The 15,831-nt window shown below is 38.4% G+C and overlaps 1 protein-coding gene across 1 annotated transcript in view; it reads left to right on the forward strand.

Annotated features, from left to right (window-relative positions):
* The window catches only part of LOC144631517 (1-phosphatidylinositol 4,5-bisphosphate phosphodiesterase zeta-1-like), a 38,446-nt gene that overhangs the window by 8,413 nt on the left and 14,202 nt on the right, over window positions 1-15,831 (forward strand). The window contains exons 3-19 of the mRNA XM_078489960.1: window positions 3,406-3,512; window positions 3,977-4,028; window positions 4,892-4,992; window positions 5,699-5,753; window positions 6,043-6,159; window positions 6,946-7,019; window positions 7,521-7,594; window positions 8,448-8,577; window positions 9,266-9,364; window positions 10,033-10,125; window positions 10,818-10,960; window positions 11,441-11,498; window positions 12,194-12,350; window positions 12,811-12,884; window positions 13,242-13,313; window positions 13,966-14,115; window positions 14,823-14,876. Coding sequence (XP_078346086.1) covers window positions 3,406-3,512; window positions 3,977-4,028; window positions 4,892-4,992; window positions 5,699-5,753; window positions 6,043-6,159; window positions 6,946-7,019; window positions 7,521-7,594; window positions 8,448-8,577; window positions 9,266-9,364; window positions 10,033-10,125; window positions 10,818-10,960; window positions 11,441-11,498; window positions 12,194-12,350; window positions 12,811-12,884; window positions 13,242-13,313; window positions 13,966-14,115; window positions 14,823-14,876 — 1,610 coding nt within the window. The remainder of the gene's footprint in view (window positions 1-3,405; window positions 3,513-3,976; window positions 4,029-4,891; window positions 4,993-5,698; window positions 5,754-6,042; window positions 6,160-6,945; window positions 7,020-7,520; window positions 7,595-8,447; window positions 8,578-9,265; window positions 9,365-10,032; window positions 10,126-10,817; window positions 10,961-11,440; window positions 11,499-12,193; window positions 12,351-12,810; window positions 12,885-13,241; window positions 13,314-13,965; window positions 14,116-14,822; window positions 14,877-15,831) is intronic.

A 15,831-nucleotide genomic window follows, 5' to 3' on the forward strand; every position in this document is an offset into this window, starting at 1 on the left:
TAATTGAAACTATCCAAATTTATCCCAAATGGAATCCCAGAATAGGAATACTTCTACAATATAGGATTTACTGACAGCTATATAATTAATTCAAAAAGATAATGACTGAAATATTGACATCCAATATTGTGGGAGGGTGAAATTTTTATCAAAATATTTTGTGGATATATATTTTATTAATTTATTACCTTACTAACAGGCAAATTTGCAGGGCTAGCAATTTTTTCAGAGCGATCTAAAGTTAAAATAAAAGTTTGAAGCATCAAATCGACATACAAATCATAACTGTGTGAAGGATATATATAACATGAGCCTAGTTTAAAAGCCACAATCGGTCTTCTATAGCTTAACACATGGGGAAGAGCGTTCAAAGCTAACTACTCTCTGCTACTCTGAGTACTAATCGGAAAGTTCAGTTTAATCGGTTTTTCCCGACATCTCAAACTTTTTGGTCTTTGACAATGTATACTCTTCAGTGATATGCCTTTTGTCGTGGTCTGCCTGAAGAAATCTTTAACAACTGCATACGTAAAGATAGGAATGTCTTGTAATGAAGTCATCCAGGCGGGGGATTCCCTCACCATCGCGCTGGTAAAATTTTGCGGCCTTATCGAGCTGTCTTTGGACCTGTTTTCTTCTCTCTTCGGAAATTCTTCCATCTGAATCCACCAGCAACTTCTTGTCCCAGCCATATTTGATATATTCCTAAATTATTTATGGTCACAAATAAGTAAAACCTTGTTAAATTCAAGTGTACCTAATGCCTAATTAGTGATCGAATTTACAACAGTGAACCGAAGCCCCAAAGCGATCTGAAAACTTACCTGCTTTTAGCTCTTTCAAGGTCAGGCCGCTCAAATTTCGACAAGCCCTACACTTCAAAGGCCTTATTGCTTCAGCCTTAGTTAAAAGGTCAATGTCTTTCGCCGATTTAGCCCCGTAAATTGCGTTTTCATCTGGCGCTACGCGCCGACCTTCTTGACCCGCCGCCATGCTTGTTGACATAACCTTGACCTGATTTGGTACATTTACCCAGAGTTCCGCGCGTGGCGCCATCTTTTTCCGTACGGTGGATTGTGAGGAATGAGGAAAACAGGTTTTGATGCGGAAGACAAGGAAATTAGTCAAATGCATGAGCTCGAGGATAACTGGTATTGCAAGGTGATTGATCGATTGTTTCTATTTTCGTGTTCAGCTGCGTGTAAACAAAAGCGCTTAAGTTGCTTTAAATAAATCCGGGAATAAACCGCCTGAACTAGCTAACATCTAAATTATTCAGTTACAGTTGGACTCTCATTCCTCATATCGTTAGAGCGACTTGCGGAAATACGTTGACTATGCCAATATGATAAGCAAAAGCGAATTATTTTGGTATTTTCCTTCGTGAAAGCTAAAATTCCTTGCCGTTCCGTCAAATGTCTACACTTTCAGTGCGTTGCTAATTAAATCAGCTAAATCAGTTACATGCGCTACTTTTCCCAATAATTTTTAATCAATACAGTACTGCATTGTCAAATTTATCAAAGCTTTATCAACAAAAAAGTTTTTTACTTTAAACTTAGTAAAAAATCGTGAATTAAGACTTTTTCGCCACTTTTTGTCTTACGTATGTCTTTAAAATTTAATCAACAATCAAGTACTAGTAAACACGCAAAGAGCTCGCTTTATATTTTTCGCCAATACATCGCTTTATTCGAACTTTAAAAGCATTGTAGTAGCTAAAAAATTTAAATATTTTTTGGGGTTGCTGAGTATTATCCTTTCGATATTTGAAGAACATGAAAAAAGAGTTTGTTCGCCTTCAGCACAAGGTGTTGACATTGTGGTACGTAACGAGCGTTCTTCTGTTTGGATAGTAGACATGCTGTGTAAATAGTTCACATCGAATCCAAAACAATAACGTTTCGTTTCTGAGGAAACCAACCAAAAACAGCAAGCGACGTTTCTCTCGGGCCTTATTTTAAAAGTATTTTTTTATAATGCACAGTTCTTTGTTTTAGAATGATTCTCGGAAACATCAAAGGAAAAAATTTCTGCCGAAAGTTTGAATAATAATATCCAATATTACAAACATACAAAATGCTTCCTGAGAAAAAATTCCTTTTCCATTGGAGGAGGTTGCCACTCGCTCACCGGTCGCCATATATAAATATAGTTGATATAAATATAGTTGACTACCAATTCCAAAAATTTCCCGAGTTTAAGTCTTTTTCGATCTTATTTTTTTCGCTCCTAGCGAGGAGTGCCAAGAATGAAACAGCACTTTTCGCGAGGGACAATAAAGAGAGGCTTATCAGGTTCTACACCTTAGTACTCCAATTTAGTGTGTTGTAACGGCACCTTGAGTTAATTAATTGAGATGACGTTCATGTTTTTTAAATATCTTATCCTGAACTATATCAGTGACGGGAACACTTTGGCAGCTAACGTCTTCCACTGTTGCCCTTATCATAAAAAATACTATAACGGAACTCTTCCGACCAATGTAGTCTACGGTTTATCATTAAGCATAAAAAATCTTACGGCATCCCCATTTGTTGCTACTTTTCCAGCAACAAATCTACTTGTATTTAGCTGTTTTGAGTTTGGTGTGTTTTGCGTGTGAAGGGAGTTTTAAAATTACTATACCGCTTCTGAAAGTACAAAGAAGTATTTTCATTAACGTTAAAAGTAAGTGAAAGTGTTGTGTTCATTTCTTAGGGTGAGCTGTTTCACACCGTTTTGAATTGTAAAATAAATGTATCGTTTCATGGCCTACGAACAAAAATTTTAACCAAAAAAAATACAACACTTAATACGGACAACCAGGCCCTCAGCAGGGCAACCAAACTCAGGGGTTAGGTTGTCCGGCATTTGCCATAACCATAACCTGGATTTTTTTTTCTAATTTCGAGCACTGTGCTGATGTCTGGTCTCATCCCATAATTCTAATTGTGAAGTGCATTGAGCTTTGTAAATGCGTTATATAAGAACCTATATCATCAAGGTTTGAATCTAATTATTACCATACAAGCTTCTTGATACTGGTTGATTGTGCTAACCACTGAGCTTCTTAGAACTCTTGGCAGCTAGTTCATTTTTACTAGTCTTTTATCCCTATAGAACCTCAGTAAAAAAATAATGAAAAGAAGAAGCTCTCCCAAAGAAGCTCAGTGGTTAGTGTGTCTGACTGATGTATAGAAGGTCATAGGTTCAAACTCTACCAGGGACTCTGTTTTCTGTTATTGTCCCATGCTCATGACATTGCTGATTAACACCACATCAACAAGGATCATCTCACATGGGCAAGGATCTGTTAGTCTGAAATCAGCAGCCACTCTAGACTAGTACCGGTACTTTGAAAATCCAAAAGCTCAAATGACCATGCTTATAATGAACCCATGTGGTGTTCTGATTGTTCTGTAGGAATTCAGCAGTGGTGTTTAGATTCTGATGCTAGCTCTCCCACTTTGCAAAAGAAAGATGAAGTAGATAGCTTGCAGAGTTGCTTGAGTGCCATTCCCAAGATGAAGGTACATTAATAAGCATTGGGACAGAGAGAAAAATTCTGTCCCTGTCATTTAAGGCCCCCTCTCTAATATTAAATACTGTAAGTACCCTGTCTGCTAGCTGGAAGTTCAATTTTTTTATAAAAATATGCTGATGCATATGCTATGGTCTGAAAACGGGTATGGATTTTTGAGGCCAGGTCTGAAAACGGGTGTGGAAAATGGCATTTTTTGGTCTGAAATTGGGTCTGGATTTGGAGATGTGGGCGGCACACCCCCACCAAAAATTCCAAGGAGTACCCCCTCCCGGGAGCGTAACCCATGGGTTGGAAAGGGGGGAGGGAGGGGTGAGGGACACTAACTATGTTTTTTTTTGCATCTACGATTTGGGGATTTTTTTGGAGAGGGGAAATTATATCACAATACTGTTCTCTTTCCTTCTGACCTTTTCCTTTTGTTATTTTATATTAATATTAATTTTTTCACAGATGCTGTACCCATCTTTGTTTTGTCCTGTTGGAGATGGAGTATTGTTCTCAGGTATTGCATGTTTCTATGTTGTTAATGGCATCGTTAATTAAGATGCTACCCAGCTAGATCTTGTCGTTCTCAAGGAAAGAACATTACTTACAAGAACAACTCCTTGCAACTTTATTGACAATAAAAGAAAGGAGAAGCCACGAGCCAAGCGGCCTGCACTGCCGGAGCTTATCCTGGTTTCCATAGCATTAAGCGGCTAGGAATATTTCTACTCCCCCCTGAATGGGATGCTAGTCCATTGCAGGGTTCCCCCCAGCATTATGTCGCCGGTACCCATTTATACACCTGGGTGGAGAGAAGCACTATGAGAGTAAAGTGTCTTGCCCAAGAACACAACACAGTGACCCCGGCCGGGGCTCGAACTCGGAACGCTCGATCCGGAGTCCGGCGCACTAACCATTAGGCCACCGCGCCTCCCAATTTGACAATAAGGGCCCGATTAAATGAGTTGGGCTGGCCCTGTTAGCTGGGCTGGCTTGTTTTTCCGAGATGATTTCCAGCCCAGTATGATGTGAGTTGAGCCAGCCCGCAATAGATTTGACTAGATTTGGCCTGAATGAAGGTTTAAATTTTGCACAAATGATTTTGGTGCAAGGATCAAGTTGGATGATGTTGGTGACCTGAATTTTTACAGCAATTTGGTGTTTTATTTTCTACACTTATGAAGCTACTTTAAAGTTTTTCTTTAAGGTGCAGAAAATTCCAGGTTTGAGACTTAAGAAAAAAATTCCATGTTGGAAGCAATTTTGACAATTTTCTAAATTCTTAAGTGCCATTTCTTTACTTTTTCTTCAATCAGTAACTTTGTTGAATGTTTTGTAGCCTCTAACTTATTTTTCTCTGTTTTTATTTTAACTGATCAGCTTCCAGTGAACTTCATCATGAGTTTCCAATGATAAAGTATGCACGCGGAGGGAGGTCAATTCCTCATGAGAGAGTCTTCAAACTTGATAACGACAACTTGGTTTGTAACAAGAATTGTGGAGACCTTGCCACCAGGGAGACTCGACACCAACTATCTCACCACCAAGCAAAGACACCTCGCCATCGAGCGAAGACTAGGAAATAAACAAAGTTGCATAAACTTTAAAGCGCGTACAAACTAACAAGAGTCGAATTTGAATCATTCTAGCTAGAAAAACCAATTTTCCTCGACTACTTCACTTATGGGTGGATTGAATTTGTGATCGCTAGTCCTAGAACAGCCACTTCACTTCAAATTCTTCACATGAGTCGATGAAAACTTGAATTGTTTTGAGGTCATTAGAATGGCAGATTATCATTGACGAGTTTTAAAACTATACCGCTAAAACAGCCAATTCTCCTTCACTACTTTACTTTTGAGTCTACTGAAAGAATGGTTATTAGAACAGCTAATTCTCCTCGATTGATACTTGACTAAGTTGCATTGCTTTATTGTCTAATTTGTTGTTGGTGGCGAGGCGTCTTCGCTTGGTGGCGAGATCGTTGGTCAAGAGTCTTCCTGGTGGCGAGGCAACCGGACACCAGTAACAAAAGAGTTTATCATCATCAACATGTCTGGTACCGCCAGTAGGCGCTTAAGGCTGTAGTAACAAAAGAGTTAGTGGTATGGAATATGAACTGGTAAAATCACTTGGGACATTTTGTTATGGAGTTTATCAATTTGGTTATTTTTTTTTAACTTGCAGCACATTATGTGGAAGAAGAGAGGACGAGCTCATAGCTTTACATTTACCAACACTTGTAAGTATGCTTTAATAAGTCATTTTGCATTTGTGGCACTTTCATAACGCATGTTTTCGTGTTTGACTTAGACTTCAGCAAAACATGGCAAAACAATGCTGAGATTAACATTTGTGTTCTTGTAATTGAATTTACATGATCATTAATCTTTTAAATTTTTGCAAAATTATTTTGGTTTTTTTTGTTTAATTCACTTGGCTTCAACAGTTCATGCTCAAAGTTTGTTTTAAATTGCATGTCCTTGTCCTCGTGAATAATGCACACAATGTTTTTTTCTTTATCTGCTTAGTGTGTTTAGATAGGGTAGTTGAAGTGCGTTGTGGCCAGCAGACTAAGAACTTTGTCAAGTTCCCTTACACTGAGGTTGAAAGCCAGTCATTCTCCCTGATGTTTGAGAAACAACAAGGTATATACATAAGCCCAAAAGTGCCCTGAAACTTGTGTCCAGGATTGAACGCAAGTATTGTTTACTGGGTATTTCATGTTTGACTGTGTTATTTGACATTTCCATATTTATAACTTCATATTTGACAAAATTGTGTGGTGTGTTTTGGTGAACTTTTATTAATAAGGACACTTTGTGATGTCTGTCATGAGGAGCGTGCATCTCATTAGCGTTCAATCCTGGACATATCTGGGTTATATAACACTGAAGAGCTAGAATTTGAGAATATGTGGTTGCACTTTGGCCACTCAAGGCGTTATACATGTATCACTTATTCAGCAGATTTGCCTTAGTTTGAATTGTTCACCTCCTGTCAATTGACAATCTGCAGACCATGGGTGGGGGGGGGGGGAATAGCCCCCCTTTTTTTCTTGGACTTCTTTTAGAAGAAAAATTTTCACCAACTGTCTTTTGAGTGGTATTGTGCAATCAAATTGTGTAGTGGGTGTGGGCGAGGTTGCGCTCTCGCCAAACTTTTTTCGCCCCCTGCCTGCTGAATTTTCAGGATCTACCCAGGCTGCAGATCAATAATACAAAATATCATGATGAATAACAAGCTCAGAATACAGTATGGGTGCTAAGTTTTTCCAACAACCTTGAACTTGAATGACTTTCTCACATACTCTTTTACTGGATCTAACTTATATGTTCATGAAAATCAGTTACAAACTGTCCGTTGCTCTGTCTAAACAAACAATCAGCAAGAATTCTGTGTGAATTTTGTTTTTATTGTTTGCCTTCATGCAGGAGAATGGAGTCAACTGTGTTCCTTGGATCTTATCTGTGATTCACCAAAAGCATTTGAAAAGTGGAGTAGTGCTGTGAGTGCATAGTGTTATAATTAAAAGAAAAGGTGTATATAAGGCAGCGTGAAAAGGGGACAACTTAATAGGAAGTTATTTAAAAATATTTTTGTGGAAAGAGGATTGATAGAGAGAGAGCTAAAATGAATTTATTAACTTGTCTTGCCAACAACGTCAAAACAAGGCTTGTTACCCCCAGTAAGTGTAAGATTAAGGTCTTACTTTGCTTGCCTTTAAAGTATACTAGTTCCTTTTCATGATTTCATGTCATCCCCTGGGGGGGAGGGGGGTGGGCACTTCCATATATGAGCTCTATAGGTATGTATGAGCTCTATAGGTATGTGCTTGGGGTTGCACCCCAACCCAAAAATAAACAGAATGCCCCGCCCCCGGCACATCATTGATCTGTTAGTTGATTAAACAAGTCCCATAATGAACACTTGTCAGTAAGGCCCTTATTAATAATTTAATTTATTATAAACAATGCAATGTGTCATCTTTGACACTGTTTGCTTTCAGATGAGGGAAGTTATTTACAGCAGAGATCAAAGAGTGAACCGACATAAATTTGATGGTGTAGATCCAGTTGTATTGTATCCTTCAGATTTTGTTTGTTACTTTTCTACTGTGCTCTCGCTTATTAGATGAAAAGGGATACAGCAGGCGCTTGCACAAGAAGCCGGTTATTGCATCTTTTAAATATCTATTAAGTGACAGTTGTTCCTACCCTTCAACTAGTGAAATCTCTTCCCTTTTGTATACCCACAGCCTGAAAAAGGTACTCCTTTCAGGTGGAGCCTCATATAGTCCACCATTAGAAGAACTGGAAGTACTGGAAAATTTTGCACTTTTCATTGCAATACAGTTGAAGCTCTCTTAACGGACACTCTTGTAAGCGGACAGCTCTACTTACGGCCGGATTGTTTGAAACCCCATTTAACTCCCATACAAACTCTTATTTTACATTCTTGTAAGCGGACATTCCCTTAAGCGGCCGTGGACACTTACAGAGATTACGACTTACACTTTTTCTTTGATTTTAAGCTCCCGTTAGCGGACACACCAAAGAAAATCCTATTACCCGGTAACAACCTCTGTATCTTGTTTTTTCAATTAATTTCACATCCCCATTCGACACAATGATTTTACAGTAATTACAGTTACTGAACCATATTTCAGTGATTGTTTTGTCGTCAACCATGTCCATCCAGATATTGTTAGCTGGGCAAGCTTCCGTAAGCGGCCATCTATCCCCTACACCTCGAGCGGTTGCTTACAAGAACCATTCTCGTGAGCGGCCAGCTCCAGTTACGGACACTTTTTTAACATTCTGAGGGTGTCCGCTTATGAGAGCTTCGACTGTATCACAATTACTGTTAGTAATAGTAATTCTCTAGCTGGAACATTGCCTTTTTATGGATTGTTTCCTTAATTCATCTTTTGAAGATGGCTAAAAAGACACTGGTCAGTGATGTCATCACGGCATAGTAAAGGGATATCAGTAGACCAGGCATTGTCGTTTGCTCATCGCTGTTGCAGTGGAGCAAAGAGAAAACTCCTGAGAAATTATGTCAAGGTAGAAACTATTAACATTAACTACTTTATTATTATCAGCTAAGAGGTATTAATAATAAATTAATTACTTTGAATAAAAAGCTGATACATCAAGTATACTGACCTAAATATTTTATTTTACTCTTCATGTTCAAGCAAAGGTAACCTTGACTTGCTTTTACTAGCTGATTATTGTTAAATCCAACAACTATTTAAAAATGTACATTTTTATTTAATTAATTTTTACTTAATCAAAACTACCAGTATCATAGGCGGCGGAGGGGGGGGGGGGGGGGAGGCTGAACCCCCCCCCCCCCCCCCACGCCTTGGTTCCGAAAGCGTAAAATTGGTTTGTCGAAATATTTCGTCTCATGTGTGAGTGCAAGCATTTTCGAAACTTCCTTGGAAGTCTTCAGGAAACTTCGTTTATCTTCGGAAAAGTTCAAAAATGATCAGAAACGTAAGTATGGCGGAGGATATCTTCGGAAATCTTTGGTCTAGAAACTGTTCAGAAAACAAAAAGCTGCTTGAATGGAAAAATGTTGCCCCAAATATGAAAACCTGCCAAGTATTTATGGGACAGTCTTAGTCCCCCTACTTTCCAAAACGCTCCGCCGCCTCTCAGTATATATGTATATTACCATATGTATCTTGCAATTTAATTAAATCTATGTGTCTTTTATTCAAAACTTGTTCTGCTGGCTTTACAGGATGTTCTTGAAGCCCAGTGTGGCATGGTTCAACATAACGAGAATCTCCTGTGGAACTCTTTTTTGATGCTATTCAACTCTCTCAATGAACAACCAAGGGTGAGTAATTACTGATATCACTGGTCAGGAGGTGATTGTGTTTCCAGAGTTCTTCCTTTGAAATAGTAGTGGAGAAGAGTGTGTGCACCGGGCTCAGTGATCATTAGTGTGCTAGAACATCCAGGTTTTTCAGGTTGTATTTTTCAACAACATGATAATTACAGGAAGAAATGATGGCATTGGTTATGGTACATGCTTGTGAGAGGTCCTGACTTAGGTTAAGTGCGTGCTTATTGGAGGTTAAACACAACCACCATCATGATTGTGTTTGCATGTGATGGCGACCATAACTAAGGCTATTTTTACACGGGACCGGTCCGATTTTCGGACCGGATAGGCCTTTTTTTTTACGGGGCGTTTGGATGGTCCGGAACGGATCGAAAACTGGACCTGCTATTTTGCAGGTCCAATTATGGATCCGTTCCGGACCGGTTCCAGAACGGTCCCATGTAAACACCTGGATCGGTTCCAAATGGTTCCATGTAAACAGGTCCGGTTCGGTTCGGTTCGGTTCGGAACGGTTCCGGACCGGTCCCGTGTAAACGTAGCCTAAGTATCCATCTAGTATGGGAGGTTTCTGCCTATGGGAGGTCTCGTTAAGCAGAGGTTCAACTGTATGTCTGATTGACATGACATAATGTTTGTGTGTTGTGTGTTTTTTGTTATAGTTGTATGAAATCTTCTGTAAGTATGCAAAGGAACAGCCAAATCTTGGCATGACACCAACAGAGTTTGCAGAATTTCTGGACAGAGAGCAAGAGGTAATTACAAGTCACTTGAAACTTACCATTCTAGCTTTCTAATGTCAAGTCTGTGAGTGCCACCAACTCTTTTTGCAATGTTTTGTTCCAGAAAATAACCACGTCCTTCCCAAAGAAGGTTTTTCATTTGAACTCCCTTTTCCTCTCGAAATTCCAGTTTAGCTTCATACTTTCCTTAAAAAATCCCTCTTTTTTTGAAACTCTCTCTCCCCACCTGAATTTCCAGTGACCTTCCTTGGCCTAGATTTCCCTAGAACCACACAATTAATGCATTTTTGCAAAGAGGCTTTAAGAATAAACATCAATAAAAATTAACATTTCCTAAAAGTTAAATAATTTAGGGATATGATTATATTGCTTGTAATATTTTTTTGTATTTCATGTATCATATATCTTGTTCATTAGCATATCTCAACAACAATGCAATTTAGTACTTTGAAATGAAGTCCATATAGTGAAATTGTCTGGGTGAAAGTAGTTCTGAAAAGAACTGTTGGTTGTTAGGGATTGACATTTTGACAACCAGATCGGGAGTCATTTTCAGAGTCACCAACGACAGTTCTTTACAGAACTACTCTCACCCAGACATTCACACTGCATGAACTGTTGATTCTCCTGTGTTCAAACCATACTTTCACGACTAAAGCGTGTGATCACTTTATTGAAATGGAATAAATTTCAATCTGTTTCAGGAGTCACTAAGTGTACCAGCTTGTGCTCGGTTGATGTCGATCCATGACAAGTTTCACATGATGTACAAACAGAAGTGTGCTGGAGACAATCCAGAGTCCTACAGATTGAGCAAATCCTTTCTGTCGTATCATGGCTTCCTGAGGTAAATTATGTGCAAGAAATAATTCCTTGACAATGTATAAATGGCTTTATAACATACACAAGCATGTTACTTTTAAAAAATTGGAAACAGAATCAAACATTTGCAGAGATATGCCAACCTAAAAAATCAAAATCTGGGAGATCACCGATTTTACATTAAGTTACCTCTCCTTGTCCCCCAAAATGGAGTAAAAAATTAGTCAAAAAGAGCTCTGCCAATTCAACCTCCAATAGGCAATATCTAAAACACTTCCCCCTGAAATTGCCCAAAATCAAACAAAATGACTCTAATAACTCTTTAACTCTATTTTACACCCACCCCACTTGTTATGTGGTATACGTGGCACTGTTTGCTTACAAAAGATGTGCAATTGTGCAACAGCTTAACAAAATAATTGTAGGTTGGTGGGTTCATTTATTTTTTAGATCACCTTACAGTATTTGTGGCTGTTTTGATCATCATATTTCTTAAATTTTGTAGTTATCTTCGGAGTAAAGACAACTCTGCTGTTAATCCAGAGCACAGCACTGTTTACCAGGTGAGCAGATATATTTACTGGCCTGTTGTTGTTTTTTTTGTGTGTGTTTCTTTTTTGTGTAAGTACAATGAGTAGAGAGCAATTGCTCCCAGCCTTAACTTTGACTGTATTTTCCAGTATTTTTTAGTAGTGGAAAGTGTAGTTAGTGAGTGTTTCAGACTTTCAAATCAGAGTTGAGAGTTCGAGGCTAGCCATTGCTCCTGTGGTCTCATGTAGTTCTCTGGGAAGTCACACTTAGTACCTTGTATCAAATGTTATAGATTTACCTCGTTCTCTTATTTCTACCAAGCTTAACATATTTTTATCACCTTTTCCTCGTAAAAGACCTTAACATGTAGTTACAACCCCCATAGTGTCTCTCAACCAAGGTATTTTAAATGGGTACTAGTAAATTTTTAGAGTGCTCAGTCTTGAAAATATTTGTGTTTAGCAAGCAACTTTCATGTATAATGAAGTAACAACCCAACTAGTTGCTCATACATGTGAAATGACTATGCGAGTCACTTGGTACATGAGTAAGAGTTGGTCATGTCAAGGAACCAAAAATGTTCAGACTACTTAAAGTGCTTGACAAATAAATACATTTGTACAGGTCAGATTTCTTACACTTCCATTACAATTTATTATTTCCGAGCATCATTTACTTGTAAGTATATCATTTACTAAGTATTCTCTATAATATTTTGCTCTTACAGGAAATGGATCATCCATTGACTGATTATTTTATCAACTCATCTCACAACACATATCTAACTGGACATCAGCTGAAAGGCAAATCCAGTCTTGAGGCGTATGTGAGAGCTTTGCTTCAGGGTTGTCGCTGTGTTGAGCTTGACTGTTGGGATGGACCAGGTATGTGTAAATACTATGTATTATGCACCTGTTAACTTATTGTGAAGGTTGGAAAGAAAATATTTGGCTTGAAGTTATGGCATATAGACTTGGTAGTGAGGTTTAGTCTGTTTGCAATAAACATGGAGCTAAATATTTCCCATTTAGCATGAGCCAAATCCTCTCCCTCTTCCTCCTCCTTCTCCTCCTCTGCATCATCATCATCATTATCACCACCACCACGCCTTTTAGCTCCCCCTCCTCTTCCTTGGAACACCTCTGGGTGGCATACAAGGCCAGGGGTCAATTTTACTTTGCATTGTCTTTCTCTATGCCTGCTATAGCTACCTGCATACACAAGGCAAAGCCAAGTCTTCTCCATTCATTCTTCACAGTTCAATGCCAAATCATTCAATAACACAAACATTGTGTATATTATAAATTATTTTTATTAAGTTGTGAAAATACCTTGATTTTCTAGATGAGCCTGTCATTACTCATGGACTTACACTGACTTCAAAAATCAGATTTAGAGATGTGGTGCAAGTTATTAGGGTAAGAAAGGTTTATTTCTTGTAGAAAATGGCAGACCTAACTAAAAGAATACTCCACTATTGAAAGTATGGTGTAAACTGAAAGTTTTGTAGTCCTCCTCGGCCTCCTTCTTCTCCTCTTCCTCCTCGTCCACAAAATACAAGTTTGTATTCTCAAAATACTAGTTTTGAAAAGTTGGCATGCCAGGTTTGGAACATTATGAATGAAGTTGTGTAGTTGTGAAAAATTAATCCCTCATTTTTGTAGCTTTTTAACTGGTAGACTGACAATGAAAGAGCTTTTTTTGTAAATAATTCTTTTGAAAGAGAACTTGCTAATGTATGCAATTACAGTTAATTGCCTGTTGATTTCTTTCAGGAATATGCATTTGAGGCCTCAGAATTTCCTTTGATCTTGTCCCTGGAAAACCACTGCAACGAGCAACAACAAGTAGGTTCACAGCTCACATAGCACTGTATAACTTTCAGCCTCTGTCTTAAGTATTCCACATTAAACTAAATAAAGATGTTTAAATTGGCAATTGTTCCAGAAACTTAAGCTAACTGTTTAAAGAAGAATCTGATAAATTACTAACTATTCAATCCGTCTTTCCTTTACAACTAAAATTAGGATGCCCCCCCCCCCCAGCCAGGGCTGCCTTCAGACAGACATTGCTGTAACAGCAATCATCATGTAATGCTCTCTTTTCTTCTCTTTCGGTGTTGAAAGAAAAAAATGAGTAAAAAAGTTTTATTTAATATGTCAAAGTTGTTAAGCCCGTAACCTCATAATTGAGCTACAAACTTGCTGTAGTCAGTTTATACCTCAGGTTGGCCAATAAGCTATTGGACTGGCCACAGTCTTCGTAGCACTTTGTAGTTAGCTTTTGATGCAACTACTTTATTTTTAATATAAGAATACACTATGTTTAATGTGAGAAAATTATTAGGAATGTAAGAAACATCTCAATACAGGAAATCATGGCAAGTGAGATATTATGGTTTAGTTCAATGCCCTTTATAAAGAAAGAAAAGACTGCTTTAAGGAATACGACAGAAGAACAGTGGAACTTTGTCTAATCATATGCTAAATCAATTTGCAGGCAATCATGGCAGATATATTTATCACAGAGCTTGGTGACATGCTTGCTACAAATAACCTTTGTGAAGAGCTTGGCATCCAGACCCTTCCCTCTCCTAAGGATCTGAAGGGAAAAATTTTACTCAAAGGAAAAATTAAAACAAAGAAAAAGGTAACAATTAAACAATTTTTATATTGAAGTCTCAAATTTAGTAATTAACCGTTTTGTACCGACAGGGCTATGGTCCCAGGCAATTTCCAATAGCCGTAAGCTACCTACTGTAAGCTCTCCCAATGGAAGTCAAACCGTGATCATCCACACCCAGTCAGATGCCCTGACACTGAGCCAAAGTAGACTTGTAAAAGCTAGTTTATTATTGCGGTTTTCAGTGAAATGTTAACTCTGAAATTCAATCATCAACCATCGGTCTGTGCTTTTTGCTGCCGTCAATCATCTTAGCGGACCTCTTGGGAAACAGAAGTTCACTTCAACTGGGTCAGAAGGTCATGTCTGTCAGTTGTGATTGGTAGATTTCGATCCATTTTGTTTGTTTCTGTTTTTCACGGTTCGTTGGCTGTCGGCATAATTATGATTGACAGCAGCGAAAAACGCAATAGCCGTTTCCCTTTATAGCGCGCGCCTCGGGGTGTTTTTTTTTTATTTTCCGGCTATTTTTTTTTGTGTTCCTCTTTTTTATATACTCCCGGCCCCCGCGGGGGGCGGGAGGGGATTGTTAGTTGGATTTTGAATTTTAGAGTTCACTGATTTCACTGAAAACCGCAATAAACTATGGTTGAATGTGACAAACATCCCACATGTGTGAGATATGTTTGGAAAGAGATGGTTTTATGAGTTCCGACTTATTATCAACTCCACAGCATAAGATATCAACTGCTATCTGGCCTGGAATGTCTGTCAACCCTATTATCTCTGTAAGTATAACCAGTCTTTTGACTTGCCTACACTGTACCATAAGCCTTATTCTTACTACTTTTTGCGAGTACTAATTTTCGCAATTTTCGCAATTTCAAAATAATTGAAAATTGAATATGCACGGAAAAAAAAAAACGTGTAAAATTTTAACACGCGAAAATAAATACCATATGTGACCTTCCATAGGAAAACACGACTTATCCAACATTTTAATCTGGGCCGAACCGGGTTTCAAACCCCCGCAGTCCGGGTTTGCGAAGGGTTTGTAAAGGGTTTGTCAAAACAATAAATATTTTAAGTCTTTGGAACTACAACCATCTTCCCTTGAAAAAATCTTCTGCCTTGTTCTTGACTAGCACCCTTCCTCTGATTTCTGTTTTCTTAAGCTTATAAATTGGCCAAAACCTCTTTAGTCAGAGTCGCCAATGTTTCGTTTGTTGGCTCCTTGTAGTTACATTGAGCCAGATCTTTTTACATTTCCAGTAGTTCCTTAGTCATTGTCCACTAATCCATAAAGCACTGACTAAATTGCAAAATGTTATACACTTTTGCTCTAATTTTTCTTGCAATTGCAAAAATTAATTTAGCTCCAGAATTTTCCCGAAACTTAGTAAGAATAAGGTTTTTACCATTTATCACTGGAGTTATACTAATGACTTTTGGTTGCAGGTCATATTAAGGTAAAGTCAAGTCTTTCTTTGAGCTTAGTGGCCTATCAGACTGGAGCTTATCCCGGTTTCGGTAGCATGAAACGACTAGAAGTATTTCTACTCCCACTGGATGGGATGCTAGTCCTTGGCAGGGTTAGCCCAGCAATGATTTGCAGTTACCTATTTATACACCTGTGTGGAGAGAGGCACTTTGAAGAATGTAACAAAGTGATCCAGGCCTAGGATTGAACGCAGACCACTCAATCCAAGGTCCAGTGCCTCCTATACTAAGCACTATGCCTAT

This window comes from Oculina patagonica, chromosome 12 (genome assembly GCF_052425735.1).
Source record: "Oculina patagonica isolate OP01 chromosome 12, crgOcupat, whole genome shotgun sequence".
Lineage (NCBI taxonomy): Eukaryota > Metazoa > Cnidaria > Anthozoa > Scleractinia > Oculinidae > Oculina > Oculina patagonica.